The sequence below is a fragment of the Engystomops pustulosus genome, chromosome 11 (assembly GCF_040894005.1).
Source record: "Engystomops pustulosus chromosome 11, aEngPut4.maternal, whole genome shotgun sequence".
Classification (NCBI taxonomy): domain Eukaryota; kingdom Metazoa; phylum Chordata; class Amphibia; order Anura; family Leptodactylidae; genus Engystomops; species Engystomops pustulosus.
Genome location: NC_092421.1, coordinates 26688227 through 26710176, shown reverse-complemented (window position 1 = coordinate 26710176; position 21950 = coordinate 26688227). Strand labels below are relative to the sequence as shown.

Here is a 21950-nt window from a genome sequence, read left to right as displayed (position 1 = left end):
TTGACAGGGCCCACTGGCTCTAGCTATAGTACTTTATGCATTTAATTTTTGTGGAGGACCACCTACCCGGTCCTCTGTTTTAAACAATTTTTGGGAGTGCCACATACAGGCACTCAATCTATTTAATTTTTCTGGAGGGCCACCTACCTGCTCCTCTGGTTTGAAAACTTTTTTGGACTGCCACATACAGGCACTATCCAAATTAAATTGTCTCCATAGCAGCCTCCACACGTTGTCTCCATTGCTACCTCCAAAAGTCGTCCATATAGCTGCCTCCATACATCGTCCCCTTATCAAACGAGGTGTGTCAGGCAGAAATTTGGGTTGTTTTCATGGATTCCACATCAAAGTTGTTAACTTTGTCGCCACCCTGCTGTGTTATCCACAAAATATACTGGCAAACTTTTACCATTTACGGATATTATTTCAGCGCTTCTTGCGCATCTGTTTACATTCCCCTCACCCGCCATATCCCAAACTTATAAGAACGCTACTACACTTAACTTGGTGCAGGCTGGGACCGAGTCTGACCCTGGGGCTGGTCATATACTGCCGACGCAGAGGATTGCGGGGCCTACCTCGGTCCAGGTCTCAAAGGCCTACTATACCTCCTCCTCCTCCCACCCCTCCTCCACCTCCTCCGAATTACCATCCGTGGCCATGGCGCCATCAGTCGGTAGCTCTAGGCACAGCAGCAGTGCCGTCACTAAGCGACAGCAGGCGGTGCTCAAACTGCTGAGCCTAGGCGATAAAAGGCACACCGCCCAAGAGCTATTACAGGGCATTCCACATCAAACTTGTTAACTTTGTCGCCACCCTGCTGTGTAATCCACAAAATATACTGGCAAACTTTTATCATTTACCAATATTATTTGAGCGCTTCTTGCGCATCTGTTTACATTCCCCTCACCCGCCATATCCTAAACTTATAAGAACGCTATTACACTTGATCTTATACAAAAGGTTCTTAGAAGTGCTGTTTGGGGAGTAGCCTAGAGACAGGGGCTTGGATTGGCGAAAGCTCGCCTGGCAGCGGAGCGCCAGCTCCATGCCAAGAACCAACTAACATAGTTTTAACTGCAGCACCTTTAATCTACTACTAGTTCACTGCCTCCATACATGGTCCCCTTATCAAACGAGCTGTGTCAGGCAGAATTTTGGGGTGTTTTCATGGCTTCCATGTTAACTTTGTCGCCACCCTGCTGTGTAATCCACAAAATATACTGGCAAACTTTTATCATTTACCGATATTATTTGAGCGCTTCTTGCTCACCTCCTTTGGTTCCTCTCTGCCACCCATTGGTTTGAAGCCTGAGTCCATTTAGGGTATGTCGCCATGCCACTCTCTAGCCTGCCGCTGCTGCCGCTGCCTCTGCATGCCGTCCCCTATAGTGTCAGGGTCAATTATTGGATGTTTTAGATGCTATCTAGCTTCATTCTGTCACTCTGTCATGGCCATGCTGTTGCCCATAATTTTGGCATAATGGTGCGATTAAGCAGCCTCAGAGGCATCCATGCATGCTGCCCCTGCTGTTTCCTGTCCATTTCCGTGGTGTGTCCATCCTTTTCTGAGGTTCCCAGGTGTTTGGCCAAGCTTCCCTGTGCAGAGCCTTGGTCCCCTTGAAAAATGCTCGAGTCTCCCATTGACTTCAATGGGGCTCGTTATTCGAGACGAGCACTCGAGCATCGGGAAAAGTTTGTCTCGAATAACGAGTACCCGAGCATTTTAGTGCTCGCTCATCTCTAGTAGTCACCCGAAATGGTCTTCCAACAGTCTTGGAGTTCCCAGAGATGCTTAGCACTTGTTGGCCCTTTTGCTTCACTCTGAAGTCAAGCTCACCCCAAACCATCTAGATTGGGTTCAGGTCTAGCGGAACACACACACAATCACACACACAATCACACCTCCTCCTCCATGCTTCACTGTGGGAACCAGGAATGTAGAGTCCATTCGTTCACCTTTTCTGCGTCACACAAAGACACGGTGGTTGGAACCAAAGATCTCAAATTAGGACTCATCAGACCAAAGCACAGATTTCCACTGGTGTAAAGTCCATTCCTTGTGTTCTTTAGCTCAAACAAGTCCCTTCTGCTTGTTGTCTGTCCTTAGCAGTGGTTTCCTATTTTACCATGAAGGCTGCTGCTCACAGTCTCCTCTTACCAGTTGTTGTAGAGATGTGTCTGCTGCTAGACCTCTGTGCGGCAGTGACCTGGTCTCTAATCTGAGCTGCTATTAACCTGCTATTTCTGAGGCTGGAGACTCAGATGAACTTATCCTCTGCAGCAGAGGTGACTCTTAGTCTTCCTTTCCTGGGGCGGTCCTCATGTCAGCCAGTTTCTTTGTAGCGCTTGATGGTTTTTGCAACTGCACGTGGGGACACTTTCATAGTTTAAAAAAAATTTTGGGCTGGCTGACCTTCATTTCTTAAAGTCTTGTTTTTCTTTACTTAGAATATTATAGCCAGATTAAAAAAAAAAAAAAAAAAAAAAAAAAAAAAAAAAAAAACACAGCTAACAGTATATTCAGTAGAAACAGACCATCGCCTCTAGTGCGCTCCTGCTTTGCTCCTCTCTCCCGCTGCAAGTTTTTATGCGTTTTTGGAATAAAGATTGATAAGTTTTACAACAGTGGGTGCCAGCTCTTTTTCTTCTTAAAATTACTCATGTCTATGTTGTTGTGGACTATGTGCGGCCCAACAATCTACCGCTCCATGTATCAATCTCACAATATAATTGATCGAAGACTCGGATGGGATAGATCTATAAGAGCAGTGCCCCCCCCCCCCCATTTTCCTCTATCCTAACCATGATTTCAGCGTTTTCACTCATTTTTGTTAAATATATAATTGCACATGTGTTAACTCATAGTTTTGATGCCTTCAGCGTGCATCTACAATATTTATAGTCATGAAAATACAGAAAACTCTGAATGAGAAGGTGTGTCCAAACTTATGGTCTGTACTAATATATACACACACACATCTCAATTTGGTAAAGTGAATCTGTCACCAAAAATGTTGTTTTTAGCTGGTGAAGGGTTACAATAGCCTATGCTAATTTTAGAAAAGCATTGGTCAGCATTCTGAGTCATTTGAGTAGTTTATCTATGTTTAAAAGCGTAACTGTTAAGTTAAAGTGATTTTACCAAATTATTATATATGATTCCCCCTTTACAAACAAACAGAACAATGCCTACTTTGTGTTGCTCTTTTATTGCCCAAGTTGTGGCATTTTCTGTTATGAAAGGGTTTAACAAAAATCTTTGTCACCAGAGGTGATGTGGGCGGAGACTAAATGTCTGTCAGTCTATGCCCTAAGGCTGAGGCCAGTTAGCTTGCCCACGGATCCCATGATGCCTTGTGTTCTCTCTCAAAGTAATTTAGCATTAAATCCATTTAGTGTCCCACAAGTAAATCCACAGAACACTGCATATTGCATACTGGGTGTATACATGGTAGCTTCCATCACATGGAGGAGCAGGGAATGTGTAAAAAGTGGAAGAAATCCTAAGTAAACCAGTTACATGAAGTCTATAGCCTGTGCTCACAACAGCTAAAAATTACATTCCTGATGACAGACTTGTTTTAAGACTGGCATTTTAAACGCCAATCTTAAAATCATCATGGATCTACATAGTCTCAGGTCTTACATATAGCCGTAATCTAAGACCAGGTCAGATCTGGCAGAGATTTCTGATACAGATTCCCAGCACAGACCATTGGAAATGCTGCTGCCTGAGAAATCCCCCCCCCCCTGCCCACCCCAAAGTGATGTGTGGGTCATAAAACCCTGCAAACTGGCTGTAAAGGGGAGATTTATGTTCCTTTTCTGATAGAAAACTGGTGGAAAAGGCATGATGAATCTCCCCAAATTAGTTGCAAAAGTAAGCATACCCTCTGAAATTTCCCTACTTTTTAAATGTTACAGCTACCATTCTAAATATATGTTATTGCCATTTTAAGTGTCTCAGGAAATACTCACGTTTTATGTTATTCAGTATGTCTTTGAGCTGGCTAAAACTGTGTAGCAAGGGGTCTTGCTCTTCATCCTGTAGTTAAGATTGAAAAGCACAAAATGACCTTTGTTAAAAGAAAACAGGATTCTGTATAATATCCATTGCCATTAGGCTTCTCCAGTCAGTAGATGACAGATGATGGCCCCCCAACATCTTGCACCACACAATTAGCTGGTCAATGTCATGTCAACACAGGCAGTTTGCCCCATGTCCTTGTAGCTGCTGGGCGCACTTACCACAGCTAAGCAGGCCTGCTCCGACAGGACAAAATGGAAGCCCATTAAGAGAGTCTACTGGCATTTCGAGAAAAATGCATTTATATTCCAAAATTGTAGCTGGACTATGTCTCATGCAGAAGATCTCCTCGCAGAGCACAGCTTAGCCCCTGCCTCTGAGTAAGAGGCCTGCGGATATATATCACAGCAGGGAAGCACTGGAATACAAAAGCATTTTTGCAGTCATTCTGGTAATAACCCATAACCATTGGATATTGATTACCAGTCCTAAACATCATAAGTAAGAAAATCTGGAATGTTTGTCCATTCCCTGCAGTGGATTTGTTGGGCACTAGTGGTATATTGCCTTATAAATGTCTGAGAAAGTCAGCGTCAATTTTTTCCTTATATCTGCACCATAGCCAATGCCAAAAAAAAAAGCCATCAATCCTCAAAATCTTACCAAAGGGGTGTGCATGCTCCATCGCGCGTTACGTTTTATAGCTCCGACAAGGACGCCGATTTCCCCTTGAACGATGTAGATGTTCTTGTCCACCATTTTCACAGTCCTATGATAGAAGGATAGGAGATGAATAACCGGAGCAGATGCTTGAGTAATCAGACACATCGCCAGCATAGTGCTACACCTGATGCTCAATAATTCCATGCAAATATTGATCCAGCCATGAGAAAACATAGAAAACCATTAAAATTGTGGCAAAAAACGGGAATAAACAATGAGCCAATAAGACAAGGATTTCAGTTATAAACCACAGGTGGGATCCACATGGGAAAACCATCTGCCCAATCTTACCTTCCTAGCAGGATAAACACTGATGAAAGGACAGGAGATGTAAAATCTCAGATATTGTAAGTAACAAAAACTACAGCAAATCTGAGAGAACATCTTACACGGAGAAAGCACAGAGAGCTGCGTTCTCGCTATAAACAAGTGAAGAAAGTGTTAAATAAAGCAAAATACACAGCCCGGTGTCTACTTCCCAATCTAGAGAGGGCGGAGTCTAGGGAGTGATGGCACCTGCCTCTGCCTGCACACTGTATAGCAATAACGCTGCCAGGATAGTCACAGGTTATAGCGCCACAGTACCAAGGTGCAGCCATAAACCGTGCCCCAAAAAACTGAAAATTGTCAGAACTACAATTTTGCCACAACATTCAACCTATGAACACACATTACTTCTGAGTTAAAGGGCTTGTCCCAGAAGGAACAAAAAAAAAAAAAAAAAAAAAACTTTGGTGGGCGGAATAGGGCAGGTCAAAAAATAAAATAAACATGCACCCATCTCTGCAGTCCTTCCCAGCGTCCTGCATTGCCATCTCTCCGATCCGTGCCCCATGTAAACAAACAGGGGCACGGAAGTCGTGCTGCATTCAGCTTCAGGTCAGCCACACCCATCTGACCCTATTCCCAGCACTGCATCATGCAGGACGGGTGGCCGTGGCTGGCCAAAAGCTGAATGCAGCGCGGCTTCCATGCCCCATTTCTTTACATGGGGCACGGACCAGAGAGATGGCAGCATGGGACGCAGGAGGGACTGCAGATGCACGAACATGTTAATTTTTTTTTACCAGCCCCTCCTGCCGGCCACCATTGGGTTTTTTTCACCCTCTCAGACACCCCCTTTAAACATGTACCAACAGGCAGAGCAATGGCCCAGATTTATCAAATTAATAAATGGGGCCAGTGTGTTCACCACACTGTGATCAAGGGGCGGCGATCTGGACGCAATACGGTTGTGTGAACATTTTGGAAAATTAATGTTATTGTTTGTACAGTAAAAAGTTCTGGAATTTTGCAATGTACTTTATGTATCAGTTCTTTGCTGTTCTCTAGGTCTCTGCTTGCTTTCGTTCTAAGGGCGATGCCACACGTGGCGTTTTGAATGCGTTTTTTGGCCCATTTTTAAGCAGCCCCTTTTTTGAAAACGTGCCCCTTTTTGACAGGTTTGACCAATTATCTTAACCCCTTATCACCGACACTAGTTTTCAGCTCAATGACCAGACTCGATTTTTCAAATCTGACATGTCTCACGATAATTGGTTATAACTTTGGAACATATTTAACATATCCGGGTGATTCTGAGAATGTTTTCTCGTGATACTTTGTACTTCATGTTAGTTATAAAATTTAAGTGACAATTTTTGTGATTCATTCTGAAAATAAAAAGGGAAAATTTGGCAAAAGTTTGTAAAAATTCTTCATTTTCCAAGTTTGAAATGTTCTGCTTTCCAGACAGGAAGTAAAACTACCCAAAAAGTTTGATAATTAACATTTCCGGAATGTCTGCTTTATGTTGGGATGATATTTTATGCTTCCGGTCATTTTTCTAGGATGTTATGAGGCGCAGAACACTAGGTGCGATTTTTCTTATTTTCATGAAAATTGCCAAAACTCGCATTTTGAGGGACAACTCAGCTTTCAAGTGACTTTGAGAGGCCTAAATAATAGTAACACCCCATAAATGACCCACTATAGAAAGTTCACCCCTCAACATATGTAAAAGAACTTCTATTAAGTCCATTAACTCTTTAAGTGTTTCACATGGGTTAAAACAATATGGACCTGCGATTTAAAAACTATGGAATTTTTTTGGAAAATACATTCATTTAGGCCAAACTGACAGTTTCAGAATAAATTAAATGATGAAACGCATTGAAACCTTTGATGCCCAATTCCTCCGGAGTTTACTGATACCCCATATGTGGTGGTAAACTGCTGTACGGGCGCACGGCCGGGCATAGAATGAATGGAGGCGCCATTCACAGCAGATTTGTATTGTCACATTGTACAGGCTATACATTTTTATTTTTTTTGGTAATGCGAACATATGAGGGCTTATTATGTACGGGATGAGATACAATGTATATATACTGTATATACTGGCGTATAAGACTACTTTTTAACCCCTTAAAATAATGGCTACAGTGGGGGGTCGTCTTATACGCCGGATATACGGGGGCCGCACTGTGTGAGGTGTTTTTTTTTCCCCGTCAGCGCGCAGAGAGCCGCTTCCTGGGACTGCCTCTCACAGTCATTAGAAGAGGCTTAGTACGCGCTGACGGGGCGGCGCGCTATATGCTAATGCAGCCGCCCTGTCACAGCGGTCGGCGTCACAGAGCTGGGGGTCACATTCGGCACTTACAGAAGCATGTCGGATCTTCATTAATATCGCAGCTTACAGTTATGATCACCAGGCACTTGCTCTCTTGTTTGTTTTGCAAAGTTTTAAGCAGACTTTTTTCATTTGGGAGAGGGGTAGTCTTATACAGTGAGTATATACCAAATTCTATATTTTTAGGGCAGAAGTTGGGGGTCGTCTTATACGCCCAGTCGTCTTATACGCCGGCATATACGGTAATTCATTTTGGGAGTCTAAAGCTTATTCATGAGATTTTATTTACCATTTCAAGGGGGACACAAACAAAATCATCAATTTTTATTTTGGATTGTTAGCATTTCCCCCCCCCCCCTCACAATAACATAAAAATAATATTTTATCTTTATTCTCTGGTTCACTACGATTGCGGTGATACCTCATTTATATTGTTTTTCTTATCAATTTTCCTGAGCAAAACCAATATTGGAGAAAATCGCATTGTTTTTACTATTGACAACTTTTTAGGGCCATAACTTCTGTATTTTTCTGTTGTCGGACCTCATTGAGGGCTTATTTTTTGCTAAAAGAGTTGTTCATTTCAGTCGTATCATATTAGGGAACGTAACTTTTTTTGATCACTTTTTAGAACATTTTTTGTGATGGTGTTTGATGAAAAATTGTATATTACGGGAAGTTTTTGGAGTTTTTTTTTTTTACGTCGTTCACCGAGCGGGTTCAATATTGATTTAGATTTATTGTACAGATTGATACGGACGCGGTGATACCAAATATGTACATTTTTCGTGTGTTTTTGTGTTTTATATACTGTATTTGCATTTTATGTGTAACTGGGGAGATTATGGGACTTTTATTTATTTAATTATATAATAAAATGATATCTTTTTTTTTTTTACATTTTCTACTTCTTGGCTTGAACATGCGATCGTCCGATCGCTTGCTCAAGCCTTTACACTGCAATACACTTGTATTGCAGTGTATAGTGAAAGTAACTGAGCATGCTAGGAAGGCAGAACCCGGCGGGTAGAGGAGCTGGAAGCCCCGTGTCACTCGTCGGAACCCGGGGCTTCAGCAGGAGGAATCGGATCCCCTGGTAAGCACACCGGGCGGGACACGCTTACACGCCGCGGTCATGCTTGACCACGGCGTGTAAAGGGTTAAACACCCGGGATCTGAGTTTTTCCGATCCCAGGTGTTAGTGCCGGGTCTGGGCTGTGATATCATAGCCCGACACCGGCACTTGCAGGACCCGATGTCCCGAAATCTTCTTCTGACGCGCCGCCGTAGAAAGGCGTGCGCGTCAGAAGAAGTTCCCTTAACCCCTTAACGACTTGGCCTTTTTTAGTTTTTTCACTTCCATTTTTCACACCCCACCTTCAAAAATCTATAACTTTTTTATTTTTCCACATAAAGAGCTCTGTTATGGCTTATTTTCTACGTAACAAATTGCACTTCGTAGTGACGGTATTTAATATTCCATGGCGCATACTGGGAAGCGGGAAAAAAATTCCAAATGCAGTGAAAATGGTGAAAAAACACATTTGCGACGTTTTCTTGTGGGCTTGGATTTCACAGCTTTCACTCTGCGTCCCAAATGACAGGTCTACTTTATTCTTTGGTTTGCTACGATCACAGGGATACCACATTTGTACAGGTTTTATAATGTTTTCATACATTTAAAAAAATTAAAACCTCCTGTACAAAAATTTTTTTTTTGATTTTGCCATCTTCTGGCGCTAATAACTTTTTCATACTTTGGTGTACGAAGCTGTGGGTGGTGTCATTTTTTGCGACTTTTGATGGCGTTTTCATTGCTATCATTGTTAGGACTGTGCTACCTTTTGATCACTTTTTATTAATTTTTTTATATTTTCCAAAATGGCAAAAAAATGTCATTTTTGACTTTGGACGCTATTTTCCGTTACGGGGTTAAACGCAGTGAAAAACCGTTATAATATTTTGATAGATCGGACATTTTCGGACGCGGTGATACCTAATGTGTTTATGATTTTTACTGTTTATTAATATTAATATCAGTTCTAGGGAAAGGGGGGTGATTTGAATTTTTAGGTTTTTTTAATATAATTTTTTTTTTTTAAACTTTTTTTTACTTTTACTTTAACTATTTTTCAGACTCCCTAGGGTACTTTAACCCTAGGTTGTCTGATCGATCCTACCATATACTGCCATACTGCAATATGGCAGTATATGGGGATTTTACTCCTCATTCATTACAATGTGCTGATAGCACATTGTAATGAATAGGTTAAAACAAGACAGCTTCGGGCCTTCGTGAGGCCCGATGCTGTCATGGCAACGGATCACCGCTCCCCGTGACGTCATCGGGGAGCGGAGATCCGCGCCAAGATGGCGGCGCCCATGCGGCGCCATCTTTTTGAAGCCTCCGGCAGCATTGCCGGAGGCGATCGCGGTGAAAGCACCCGCGATCGGTGCTAGCACCGATCGCGGGTGTTACCGGTAAGCCTTTGCTGCAATATGCAGCAAAGACTTACCGGCTATGGAGAGGGCTCGGCCCGCGAGCCCTCTCCATGCACCGGGACCCGGCGCGCGCCGTACTAGTACGGCGCGCGTCGGGAAGGGGTTAATGAGCGCCGTAAAAAGCCGATACGGCGGTCATTAAGGGGTTAATTCAAACTGGTAAAAAAAACGCATGTCACTTCCAGTGGACAGAAATCTGACCATGGTCATGTTATGTCACACAGGTGCACGGCTCTTGGCATCACAGAGTAATCAGAGCTGTAGGTTATAACGAGCCGTGCACCTGTGTGACCATGGTCAGATTTCTATCCACTTGAAGTAAACATAGAAGCTTCCTATAGAATGACAGCAAGCAGAGATCTGTGAGGAATTGATACAGATAGTATATTGCAAAATTGTACAACTTTTCAATACACAAACAATAACCTTTATTTGCTGCAACGCAACTGAACACGCACTGAAATATACTGACTGTACTCTACACATGCATCCACATCAATAAGTACAAAATTGCATTTTCAGTCTGTTTAACCCCTTAACGCCGCAGCCCTTTTTCGATTTTGCATTTCATTTTTCCCTCCCCACCTTCAAAAATCAATAACTTTTTTATTTTTTCATGTACAGAGCTGTGTTATGGCTTACTTTCTACGTAACAAATTGCACTTCAAAAAGGTGGTATTTATTATTCCATGCCGTGTACTGGGAAGCAGGAAAAAAAATTCCAAATGCAGTGAAATTGGTAAAAAAAAAAAACGCATTTGTGCCGTATTCTTGTGGGCTTGGATTTTACGGTTTTCACTGTGCGCCCCAAATTACATGTCTATTTTATTCTTTGGGTCGGTACAATTACGGGGATACCAAATTTGTATAGGTTTTATAATGTTTTCATACATTTAAAAAAAAATTCAGTCTCCTGTAAAAAAATTTGGGGGGGGGGGGGATTTTGCCATCTTCTGGCACTAATAACTTTTTTATACTTTGGTGTACGGAGCTGTGGGTGGTGTCGTTTTTGCGGATTTTGAGGACGTTTACAATGTTATCATTTTTAGGACTGTGCGACCTTTTGATCACTTTTTATAGAATTTTTAATTTTTTTTAAATGGCAAAAAAGTGCAATTTTCGACTTTGGGCGCGATTTTCCATTAGGGGGTTAAACACAGTAAAAAAAACATTATCATTTTTGGACGTGGCGATACCTAATGTGTTTATGATTTTTACTGTTTATTCATAGTTATATCAGTTCTAGGGAAAGGGGGTTGAATTGAGTTTTTTTTTTACATTTTTTTTTTTTACTTTTTTTAATTTAATATTTTTTTTAGACTATATGGGGATTTTACTCCTCATACATTACAATGTGCATCCGATTTTTAACCAGTTTTAATCAAGATAATCGGTGAAACCTGTCAAAAACAGATGCGTTTTCAAAAACACACACGTTTAAAGGACTGCTTAAAAACAGACCAGAAAGGGGTTCAAAACGCCAAGTGTGGCATCACCCTTAGGCCGCTGGCACACGTGGCGTTTTGAACCCGTTTTTGGACCATTTTTAAGCAGTCCATTAAAAAAAAAAATGCATGCATTTTTGACTGGTTTTACCAATTTACTTAATTTTGATTAAGAAAATTGGTAAAACCAGTCAAAAATGCATGCAGGTCAAAAACAGATGCATTCTCAAAATACGGAAGCGTTTTGAAAAACGCATGTGGTTTTTAACGGTTTTTGAAAACGCATCAGTTTTTGATCAGATAATTGGTAAAACCGGTTAAAAAACAATGCCTTTTCAAAAAACCGCATGCGTTTTTTTTTACCGACTGCTTAAAAACGCCCAAAAACGGGTTCAAAATGCCACGTGTGCTGCCGGCCTTAATCTGTTTCACAGCTGCCTACACCTATAGAAATGAGGATAAACCGTTTCAAAGCAGCCAAACGCATGGTAAACATTCAAAAAACGCCTGCAGTGTGGCATCACCCTTAGGCTATATTCACACTGCCGTTGCCTGCCCGTACTGTAGCGGGCAACGGCAGTGTACGGGGAGAGGAGGAGGAGGTGAGCGCAGCTCACCCCCGCCCCTCTCCATAGCAACCTATGGCGCACGGCGCCGTATTACGGGAAAAGATAGGACAGGTCCAATCTTTTTCCCGGGTACGAAACGGTAGGGTGCCGCACGTGTGCGGCACCGTACCGCTCCCGTAGGGTGCCGTGCGCCCATTGCTGCCTATGGGGGACGTATATCGGCCGTATATACGTCCCCCATACGTTAGTGTGAATGTAGCCTTAGGCCGGGGGCACAAGTGGCGTTTTGAACCCGTTTCTGGGCCGTTTTTAAGCTGTCCGTTACGCAGACTTCTTGGACACTGCTGGGTGACACCATCCATGTGCTTTCGCAGGAAGAAGTAATGATAATCACAGACAGACAAAACAATAATAGATAGAAAACTGTGATTTATTAGTTATTATTACTGGAGTAAGAGTAGGCACCGGAAGGAGGAGAGGGAGGGGCTATAACTGACATCTATGTAAACATAAGTAAAAGGTCAGGAAGACATGTCTCATACCAAAGGCTCATGGGACTTGTAGTATTGTGTGTCGGCCATCTTGGATATGACTATCTACTTTCCAAACCCTGTACAGGTGGTCCCCTACTTAAGGAAACCCGACTTACAGACAACCCATAGTTACAGACAGACCCCTCAGAAAGCTTCACCAGAGGTCAGACTATAGTCCCAGATTGCAATAATCAGCTGTAAGGTGTCTGTAATGAAGCTTTATTCATAATCCTTGGTCCCATTACAGCAAAAAATGTTTTAACTCCAATTTTCACTGGGGCCAAAATTATTTTTGTCTGGATTTGCAATAATAAAATATACAGTTTCGATTTACATACAAATTCAGGGTGAGCTGGTGCCGGAGCTTATTTTTGTTAGTGTTTTAAACCGCAGTAACGCGGTTTAAAACACTTTTTAAACTGTATGGCCGAAACAGCTTCGGCGCAGGGAGGTGCCCGCGGCTACATAGGAAGTGCATGAGAGCCGCGGGCACCTCCCTGCGCCGAAGCAGCTTCGGCCATACAGTTTAAAAAGTGTTTTAAACCGCAATACTTCGGTTTAAAACACTAACAAAACTAAGCTCCGGCACCAGCTCACCCTGACCTGGTGCTCGGTAGTTCCCCCTAATACCTGCCACTTCAAGTGATAGGTTTCCTTTAAAGGGCATCTACCACCAGGATGAAGGACTACATGCAAATGAGCCTCTCAGGCTCATTTACAGTCTTTCATTCCGGTGGTAGCTGTCCTCTAAAGCTTTTAAAATGTCCGCACACATATTTCTATTAAAGGAAATCTACCACCAGGATGAAGGAATGTAAACCAAGCACACTAACATACTGGTGTGCACCCCACTCTGGCAGAATCTGCTCTTGTTTATGCTTCTAATGCCCTCATTTTAAAAAAAAAAAAGGCTTTTAAAATTATGCAAATGAGCCTGAAAGCCTCTGGGTTCCATAGCTGTTAATGGGGCTTGGAGCCTCTCAGGCTCATTTACATCGTTTTTAAAACATTGTTTTCTTAAAAATAAGGTATTGGAACCTTAAAAAATAGCGGATCCTGCCAGAGGGGTCATACACCAGTATGTCAGTGCGCTTGGTTTACAATTCATCATCCTGGTGGTAGATGCCCTTTAAGGAGACTACATACTACTCCACCAATACAGAGAACATCCTTCAGTCATTGTGCACAAGGTCCGTCAGTCCTTCTGTTGACTTGTATCTGTAGAGTTTACTGCAGAGAACGTACTAGACACACAGATTACAATAACTATTTTCCAATGGATGTAAAGGTTCTTGACCCGATCAAGGATCAGGCAATTTTTTTTTTTAAAGCATGTTACTTTTTATAATTTACATAGACTTGGGTTGGGGTTTTTGTGGGATGTGTTACACTTTCTAATGGAACACCGGCCAATTTGTGGGATATTTTTGCAGCTTGAGTTTTTATGATGCCAATTGTGTGGAAAAAAAATGACACCTGCAATTCAATAGAATTTTGAAATCAACAAATCTATAGAAATATTTTAAATATACATTTATTTACCAATATTTTTAGATACTTAACACCTTTTCACCCTTTCTTAGGCATATCTTTTGGCCGCTCCTGCTCTATAACATGCTGCCGCCCGTGGAAGGGACACCACGTACACTCTGCTCGGCCGCTCCTGCTCTATAACATGCCACCTGCCGATGGGACACCACGTACACTCGGCTCAGCCACTCCTGCTCTATAACGTGCCACCTGCGGATGGGACACCACGTACAATCTGCTCAGCCACTCCTGCTCTATAACGTGCCACCTGCGGATGGGACACCACGTACAATCTGCTCAGCCACTCCTGCTCTATAACGTGCCACCTGCGGATGGGACACCACGTACAATCTGCTCAGCCACTCCTGCTCTATAACGTGCCACCTGCGGATGGGACACCACGTACAATCTGCTCAGCTTCTTCTGTTCTATAACATTCTGCCAATCTGCTTCCCTTTACGTACAATGTAAGATAAGAGCAGACCCAGTAAGCACTCTCCGTATAGACCATCAGACCCCATGGGACCCCTAAGGAAGATAGTGTGGTGATGCACTCTGGATACATTATATGCTGTACCCTCTGATGACATTATGGATATACATCCTGTATGTGACAGCTGCCACACACATCATCCTCCCTCATCACATCCTCTGCTTCCTCACTATTACCTGTCAGTGGGACTGACCCTGGATCCAAAATGGCGGCCTAGACAGCGGCGGTGACGTTGGCTTCACATTCAGCTGTGGTGGTCAGAGCACATCAATAACTCACCGTGTGCTGGCGGACAGCAGGCCGGCACCGGGCACACCGGATACAGATCAGTGACACGGGGCACGAGCGCAGCGCAGGCCCGGCCACAAGCCGGCTACAGTCTTCCCTGGAAACTTCACTGACGTGGTAACGCAGCCTACCGCGACACCTGGAAACCACAGCTCTCCGCCAATCACTGGCTAGTAACACATGACAAGCAGATGACACGCCCAATCAGCTAGAGGCTACAACTGGAAGGCGGGACAAAGTGTGTGCAGCAGCGACGCTGGCAGAGTTGGGAGGGCGGATGTATTATGGGCGTGACTTTCACTAACCAACTACCAATCAGTGTGTGAATGGATCGATGACTGGCATAGATATAGAGAGGTGTCAAAGGTCAGGCTGTGCGTGACGTATACTGTGTAGAGCAAGTTTGATAGGACAAGTTTGGTTGGCCTGTTATTACTATGTGAAAAACTTATGGCCCCAGCTCATGTAGAATGGTGCTCAAAAATTACTTGTGTATACAAACTGTGGAAAACCTGCCTGAAACCTGTCACAACAACAAAAAGCACAAAAATAAAGCGTTCATTTTCCTAAAATGTACTTTTTCTACACTAAATAAATTGAACTGACAGAGGATTTAGGATCTGGTTGTCAAACAACATAATCCCTCTCCAATGGAAAGAAACAAGAGGCCCCCAAGTCCATATAATATAATTTAGGAGACATCACGCTCGAAAATAGGGAATTTAGGTCAAAATCCCTTTTGTTAACGCTGAAATAAAAAAAATTCGATATTTGATTTAAAGGGAACCTGTCAGCATGTAAAAATGACCTTCCTGGTGACAGGTTTCCTATAAAATTCTTTAGCAGGAAATCTGTGTCAAATATTGCCATATGAACCCAAGAACCTGCAATATACGTCTTTTTGTGCAGCTTTAATATTTATTTATTTATAGGATTGGTTCACGACTGGTCTCACAGAGCTATGTTTGGGACAGTGGGTCGGCCAAGTTTCTCTGACTTTGTAGTAATCTGGAGTCTAAAGTCATCTATGATACTGTTGGTCACAGCATTTCGAAATGCAGTCTAGGTGTACTGTGTGATAGCAGCATCAAACCACTTAAAGGGAACCTGTCATCAGCAAATAAACCACTACCAGTATATTGTCAAGCACGGTGACACCTTCTAGTTTTTGTATATTTCATGGACCTTGGTGCGTGGCATCATCCAGAAGATCAACTTTGAAGTGAGATGTAAATTGATTTTACAAAGTCAAGGAGGTCGAGATTTTAACACTAAAGTCAAGGTGCACACCTCCTCTGTGATTAACATCATGCATTGGACTTCAGCAGACCTGTTTAGTGATATCTCTGGATGCAGGAACATGAATTACAGTGAAGGTGGCTTTCTGAGGAAGACAGAGCTTGACTTCAGTGTTAAAAACTCTGCCTACATGATCTGGAAGCTGTTTAGCTGCTTAACAACATACTGGCAGTGGTTTATTAGGTCAATTTATGCTGACAGGTTCCCTTTAAAGCATTACTGACAAGGACTGAAAAGGAATTATTGAACAGGCATTTTATAGAAAATTTTTGTGTGTAGCGGTTTAATGGGCATATGTTTTTTGTGCACTACCTTAAAAACTTTTGTGCCATTTTTTTCTAGGCTAGTTAAAAATGAACATATTTTCAAGGACTTTTTTATTTTTATGTATTTTATTTTTGTAATGAATAGTCATTTTTTTTTTCAAAGTAACTATAAAGGAATCGAAATAAATTCTTGCACTGCTAGATGAAACTTGCAGAATGCTCTACTTTTTCAATAGATGTACATGAAAAATAGCCAACTTACATTCACAGGGGGCATATATATCCCCTAGTATATACGCCCCCTAGTATATAGCCAGCCCATGCCCCCTAGTATATAGCCATCCCCCCGCCACCCAGTATATAGCCAGTCAACCCATGCTTACTAGTATATAGCCAGCGAGCCCCTTCCCCCAGTATATAGCCAGCAGCCACCTGACCCCAATATATAGCCAGCCCCCTGCCCCGCTATTTATAGCCAGCATCTCTGCCCCCAGTATATAGCCATCCCATGCCAACTAGTATATAAAAAATGTAACTATGTACTCACCTTTCCAACGCCCCCGCAGGTCCTCTTCTTTTTTCCAGTGCTCGGGATCCCGCACGTGTGCTGGCACACACACTATGATGTCAGAAGCTTTTTTTAACGGACTGCTTAAAAACGGACCAAAAACGGTTTGCCATGTGTGGCATCATCCTAAGGCAGATGATGGCACCTATATCTATCAGAAATAAAAAATGTACACTTTATAGATCTTTTGAGCAACAAGGGAATGAATTAAGGAGGATCTAGTTTAAAACGTTTTGTCTTTCTGTATGGGTTTTTCTGTGGTGTCATATGTTTTTCTTGCCCTGCATTATTTCCCTATACTGTATACATATTTAGGTCTGTAGCTAGGTAATAGACGTCAGAGTCAAAATAAAGGGGGAATACCTGTCCATTTGACACATGACCTGCACCTGTGTTTTCTACACAAACACTACTCTCACGTACGATCCAGGCTTTTCATCACCTCTCCGGCCCAGCTCTGGAAGTCAAACACAGGGGAGGATATGAGAGTTCCAGTTCATTCCACAGGCCATTTGTCACTATCAGTAGATGCAAATAAGACACATTGTCCAAAACTGACATTATGGATACATTCTTGCTTAGTTTTCACCATAATATGATCCTACAGCACTTGAGGAAGGTTTGGAAACCTTCTTCCTTTTACATATTTTTAATGTGTTGCTTATGGAATATGTATGCATTTTCATCAGTTTGTTCACACACAGCAAAGTAGTTGCAGCCATTTTTGTACCTGCAATATTTTTTTCCTCAGCTATCTGAATAAAATAGTTACTGTATCATAACGGGCTACATAAGGGCTCTGTGGGGAGCGTTACCAGATCCAATCTCTGTGCTATAGCTTTGCAGGCTGTTACACTGTGGAGGAGCATGTTTTACCATGGGGGTCAGGCCTTCTCTGTACCTAATGGAAATTGGGGCTCAAGGTAGGCCTCCAGAGTGATCACCCACAATATCTGTTATGCTGAAGGTTTGGAGTAAAATTAAGTCTATTCTGGGGTGGAGGGTTGTAACTGGTTTATACCTCTATGGCGTATCCCTAACTGAGTTGAAATACAGAGTTTGACATTAGATTGGCAGTGACGGGTATTCACAGTATAGTACAGCTCTATCATGATAACCTATTTAAATCTTTTGAGCAACTTCAAATAGAGTTTGAGCTCCCACATAGCTCATTGTATCATTATTGACATCTCCGACCATGCCTAAGCAGCAAAGAGTAGGGAATCAGATCTGACAATACATTCCCAATTGATCCTTCATTCAGTGGTGGCCTCTGGGGACACTTAAGGCTTTATCTCATTGGTCTATCATTGGCTGCTGTGCTCATACCACAATAAATGTCCATTACATATTAGGCTGGTGCCACACGTACCGCTTTGTCTGCGTTCGAAAACGCAAACGCAGAAAAAAGCCGCACCCACCAGGGCGGGCCGCAGCCCGATTGCATCGGCGTTTCAATGGAAACGCCTGCGATCGGGAACGAGCCACCGGTGTTTCGCATTAAATTAATGCAAAACACCGGCGGCTCATTCCCGATTGCAGGCATTTCCATAGAAAAGCTGATGCGATCGGTCCGGTGGGTGCGACTTTTTCTGTGTTTGCGTTTTCAAACGCAGGCAAAGCGGTACGTGTGGCACCAGCCTTAAATGAAATTGGAGGACGTTGGCCCATTCACTGAGGAGCAGTGGTCTTCCCTGCTAGAGGGAACTCCCACGTTGTCATTGTATGAGGCTCATAGGATGTCTCAGTTATTTTTAATTCACAAGGAATACACCCAGCTTGTTGCACAGAGTAGGGTTCAGGGACGATGACAACTGCCCTAGGTGTGGGATTGAGGGAACACGTTTACTGCATATAATGTGGGAATGACAGAAATTAGGTTCTTATTAGGAGGAAGTTCTGTCTCTGGTTCTTAAGATACATGGTTCAAACCTAGTGGCTTCCCCCATAGTTTGCACTCTGGGTCTCCTGGTTGAAGGAGACCAGATGAATGCAGTCAGTATACATAGGATCTTATATCAAGCCCAAAAGTTTATTGCTCAACATCTTTAAATCTTTCACTTTTTGTTTCATTGCAGCCAATTGGTAAGATTCAAAAACGTATTCAACTTGTCAAGATGAGGTGCCAGAAATGTAGATATTTGTGCTAATTTATTAAACATGGAAAACTGAAATATCACTTGGTCATAAGTATGAAGTCCCTTTTGACATTTATATTTAACTCACATGCTGTCCATTTCCTTCTGATCATCCTTGAGATGGTTCTACTCCTTTGTTGGAGTCCAGCTGTGTTTAATTAAACTGATTGGACTTCATAAGGAAAGACACACACCTGACTAAATAAGACCTTATGGCTTACAGTGCATATCAGAGCACATGAGAATCATGAGGTCTATGGATATGCCCAAGTAGCTCAGCAACAGAATTGTGGAAAGGCACGGACCTGGCCAAGGTTATAAAAGAATTTCTGCAGCACTCAAGGTCCCTAAGAGCACAGTATGCCCCATAACCCTTAAATGGAAGAAGTTTGGAACGACCACAATTCTTCCTCAACCTCGCTGTCCGGCCAAACTAAGCAATCGTAGGAGAAGAGCCTTGGTGAGAGAGGTGAAAAAGAACTACAAGATCACTGTAGCTGAGCTCCAGAGATGCAGCAGAGAAATGGGAGAAAGTTCCACAAAGTCAACTATCACTGCAGTCCTCCACCAGTCGGGGCTTTATGGCAGATTGTAATGATGGGGACCTCTTCTCCATGCAAGACATATGAAAGCTGCATACACATGAAGGACTCCCAGTCTGATGAGACAAGATTGAACTTTTTGGTGTCAATTCTTAGTGGCATGTGTGGAGAAAACCAGGCACTGTGATATTTCTATATCAAGATGGGGGCTGTGTACAGAGCGAGAAAAGGAGGGAAACTTTCTTCAAAATCCAACCTTCCTAAAACACCCTCTAAACCCGATAGACTGACTGACTGCCCAAAATGCTCCACACCAAACGCAGATGTATGGCATGGCTTATGGCACTGCAAACACACACACAAAATTTCTGGAACTCTGTTAAGGAACATATCAGAATATACTGGAAAATTAACTTACCCATGGACCTGCTACTTCTTATCTTTCATGACGAGGAAGGGGAAGAAGACAGGAATGAAAACCTAACCCTGCATCTAGATTTACACGCCTTTCTATTGGTAGCAAAAAGATGTATAATGACTCGCTGGATCCAGCAGTCCATGCCCACTGTCCCTAAAATAATAGCCCAAATGCAATATCTGATACAGATGGACAGGCTGGAGACCCTAAGGCACAAAGATAAACAAACATAGGGATTTTTCAAAAAGTGGAAAATCTTTATTGTCACACATATGAACAGAGCAGAGATTGTAGAGTTGGTCTCACCATTCCGCCTGATGCAATAGTATAACACAGAACAACTAAAAGGCTCCCTTGGAGCCCTGCAGGTAAAATTAACTATGAGATGTATGATTTCACAAGGAAGAGCCCCTCCTGATAGAAAATCAAGTGGCGGGTCCAACCACAATTTACAGGGTTGTCTCCCTCTAGGGCATTGATGGCGAACCTTTTAGAAACTGAGTGCCCAAACTACAACCAAAATCCACTTATTTACCGTAAAGTGCCAACGTGGCATTTTAAGCATTAACTTATTTCTACGTGTTCTTCCACTTATTTCAAATGTATCGGGCGCCTGATGCCACTAAGACAGTTGAAAGAAAGAGGGCAAATAGCTTCTATCCGGTGTCTCTATGTACAGGAAGAGTGGTGGCTCTAGCAGGACGACCTCCAAAGATAATGCAGTTCTGTCAGCACCTTCTCACTTTTCGTGCCGTTCCAAACAGCCAATGAAGTGTCACTGAGAGCAGCATCTCATAAATTGCCTGCGACTGCAGAAAGATTTGGTCCTGTTTGGTGTACTCTGTCCTGCAGTAATGGCCTGAGTGCCCACAAAAGGCACTCTGAGTGCCACCTCTGGCACCCGTGCCATAGGTTCGCCACCACTGCTCTAGGCAGGGCCGGCGCTATGGGTAGGCAAAGGTGGCAATTGCCCAGGGCCCCCTGAAAGGGGAGAATCTCTTCTTTCAAATGAATCTTGAATTGTGTTTCTAGGTGCCAGGGATCCAGAGATATTCAGGTTCAAAGTGAGAATATCAGGTGCCATTTTTATATATAAAAATCACTCCCAACGGCAGTTCAACAGTTATTATCTCCATTTTTCTAAAACTTAGAAACAGAAATTTAGATTCGTTTAAAAGAGGAGACTCTCTTCTTTCATAAGAAAAAAGAAGTAAGGTTCTATGTGTCACAGAGCCAGAGATACAGCCCTCTGAATTGTCCCCCCCCCTCCAGATTCTTAGCCATTAGGCTGCAGGGAGAATTTGCTGCACACAGGAGCTGCTGCACCTCACAGATACTGGAAATATTCACTTTATATATTACTACATTTTGAGAAGGAATAATATCAACTAATATTCATGTTTTTAACCCTTCTCTATGCAGAACTATCTAAGAACACACTTTCTCTCTTATTTCCTTTTATTTTGTGATAGTTTTTTGTTGTTGGGAAAATTGACTGATACAATGAACATTCAAACCCAGAACATGTCCATAAAGTTATATGTAACATCAAAAACACACAAATGTCCTGGAATAAAGTTTTTATTTCCCACCATCCTCCATTACTTACCCCCATGTTATGATGTTCTCACTCATATTCTTATGATCCGCGGAGGGTCCTGTTATTGTGCAGCTAATACAATGGCGACATCTATAAGTGACTTTATTATCTCATTAGCTTGGTTTATGGATATATAGTTATTTATTTGGGTGACCATTGTGTAAGGAACATGCAATGATAGATTTGTGTGAATTTTCTAGCTGAAAAGCAGATATCTAGTTATTACAGTGTAAGTGATATTATGATGATTCGAACATATCAATATGGGACATTTGTGAACTCTACACATGTCCATCTATTTCATTTAGGAGATGTGAAGGTAAATAGTTTCTGTTTGGAGCACATTTTTTGCCATCAAATTCAAATTTTAAGTATTTTTTTGTAAAATGTTTCAT

The 21950-nt window shown here is 42.5% G+C and overlaps 1 protein-coding gene across 12 annotated transcripts in view; it reads right to left on the bottom strand.

The window, feature by feature from the left end:
* The window catches only part of GBF1 (golgi brefeldin A resistant guanine nucleotide exchange factor 1), a 117600-nt gene extending 102660 nt beyond the window's left edge, over window positions 1-14940 (bottom strand). For 5 of the 12 annotated variants that reach the window (XM_072129935.1, XM_072129939.1, XM_072129938.1 and 2 more), the window contains exons 1-3: window positions 14716-14940; window positions 4694-4799; window positions 3982-4048 (exon numbers count right to left, since the gene is read on the bottom strand). In XM_072129935.1, the coding sequence (XP_071986036.1) occupies window positions 3982-4048; window positions 4694-4789 (163 nt within the window). In that variant the 5' untranslated portion in view covers window positions 4790-4799; window positions 14716-14940. Of the gene's footprint in view, window positions 1-3981; window positions 4049-4693; window positions 4800-14612 lie in introns of all 12 variants that reach the window. The other 7 variants (XM_072129940.1, XM_072129944.1, XM_072129943.1 and 4 more) reach the window with 4 other exon arrangements.
* Window positions 14941-21950: the final 7010 nt, after the last annotated feature.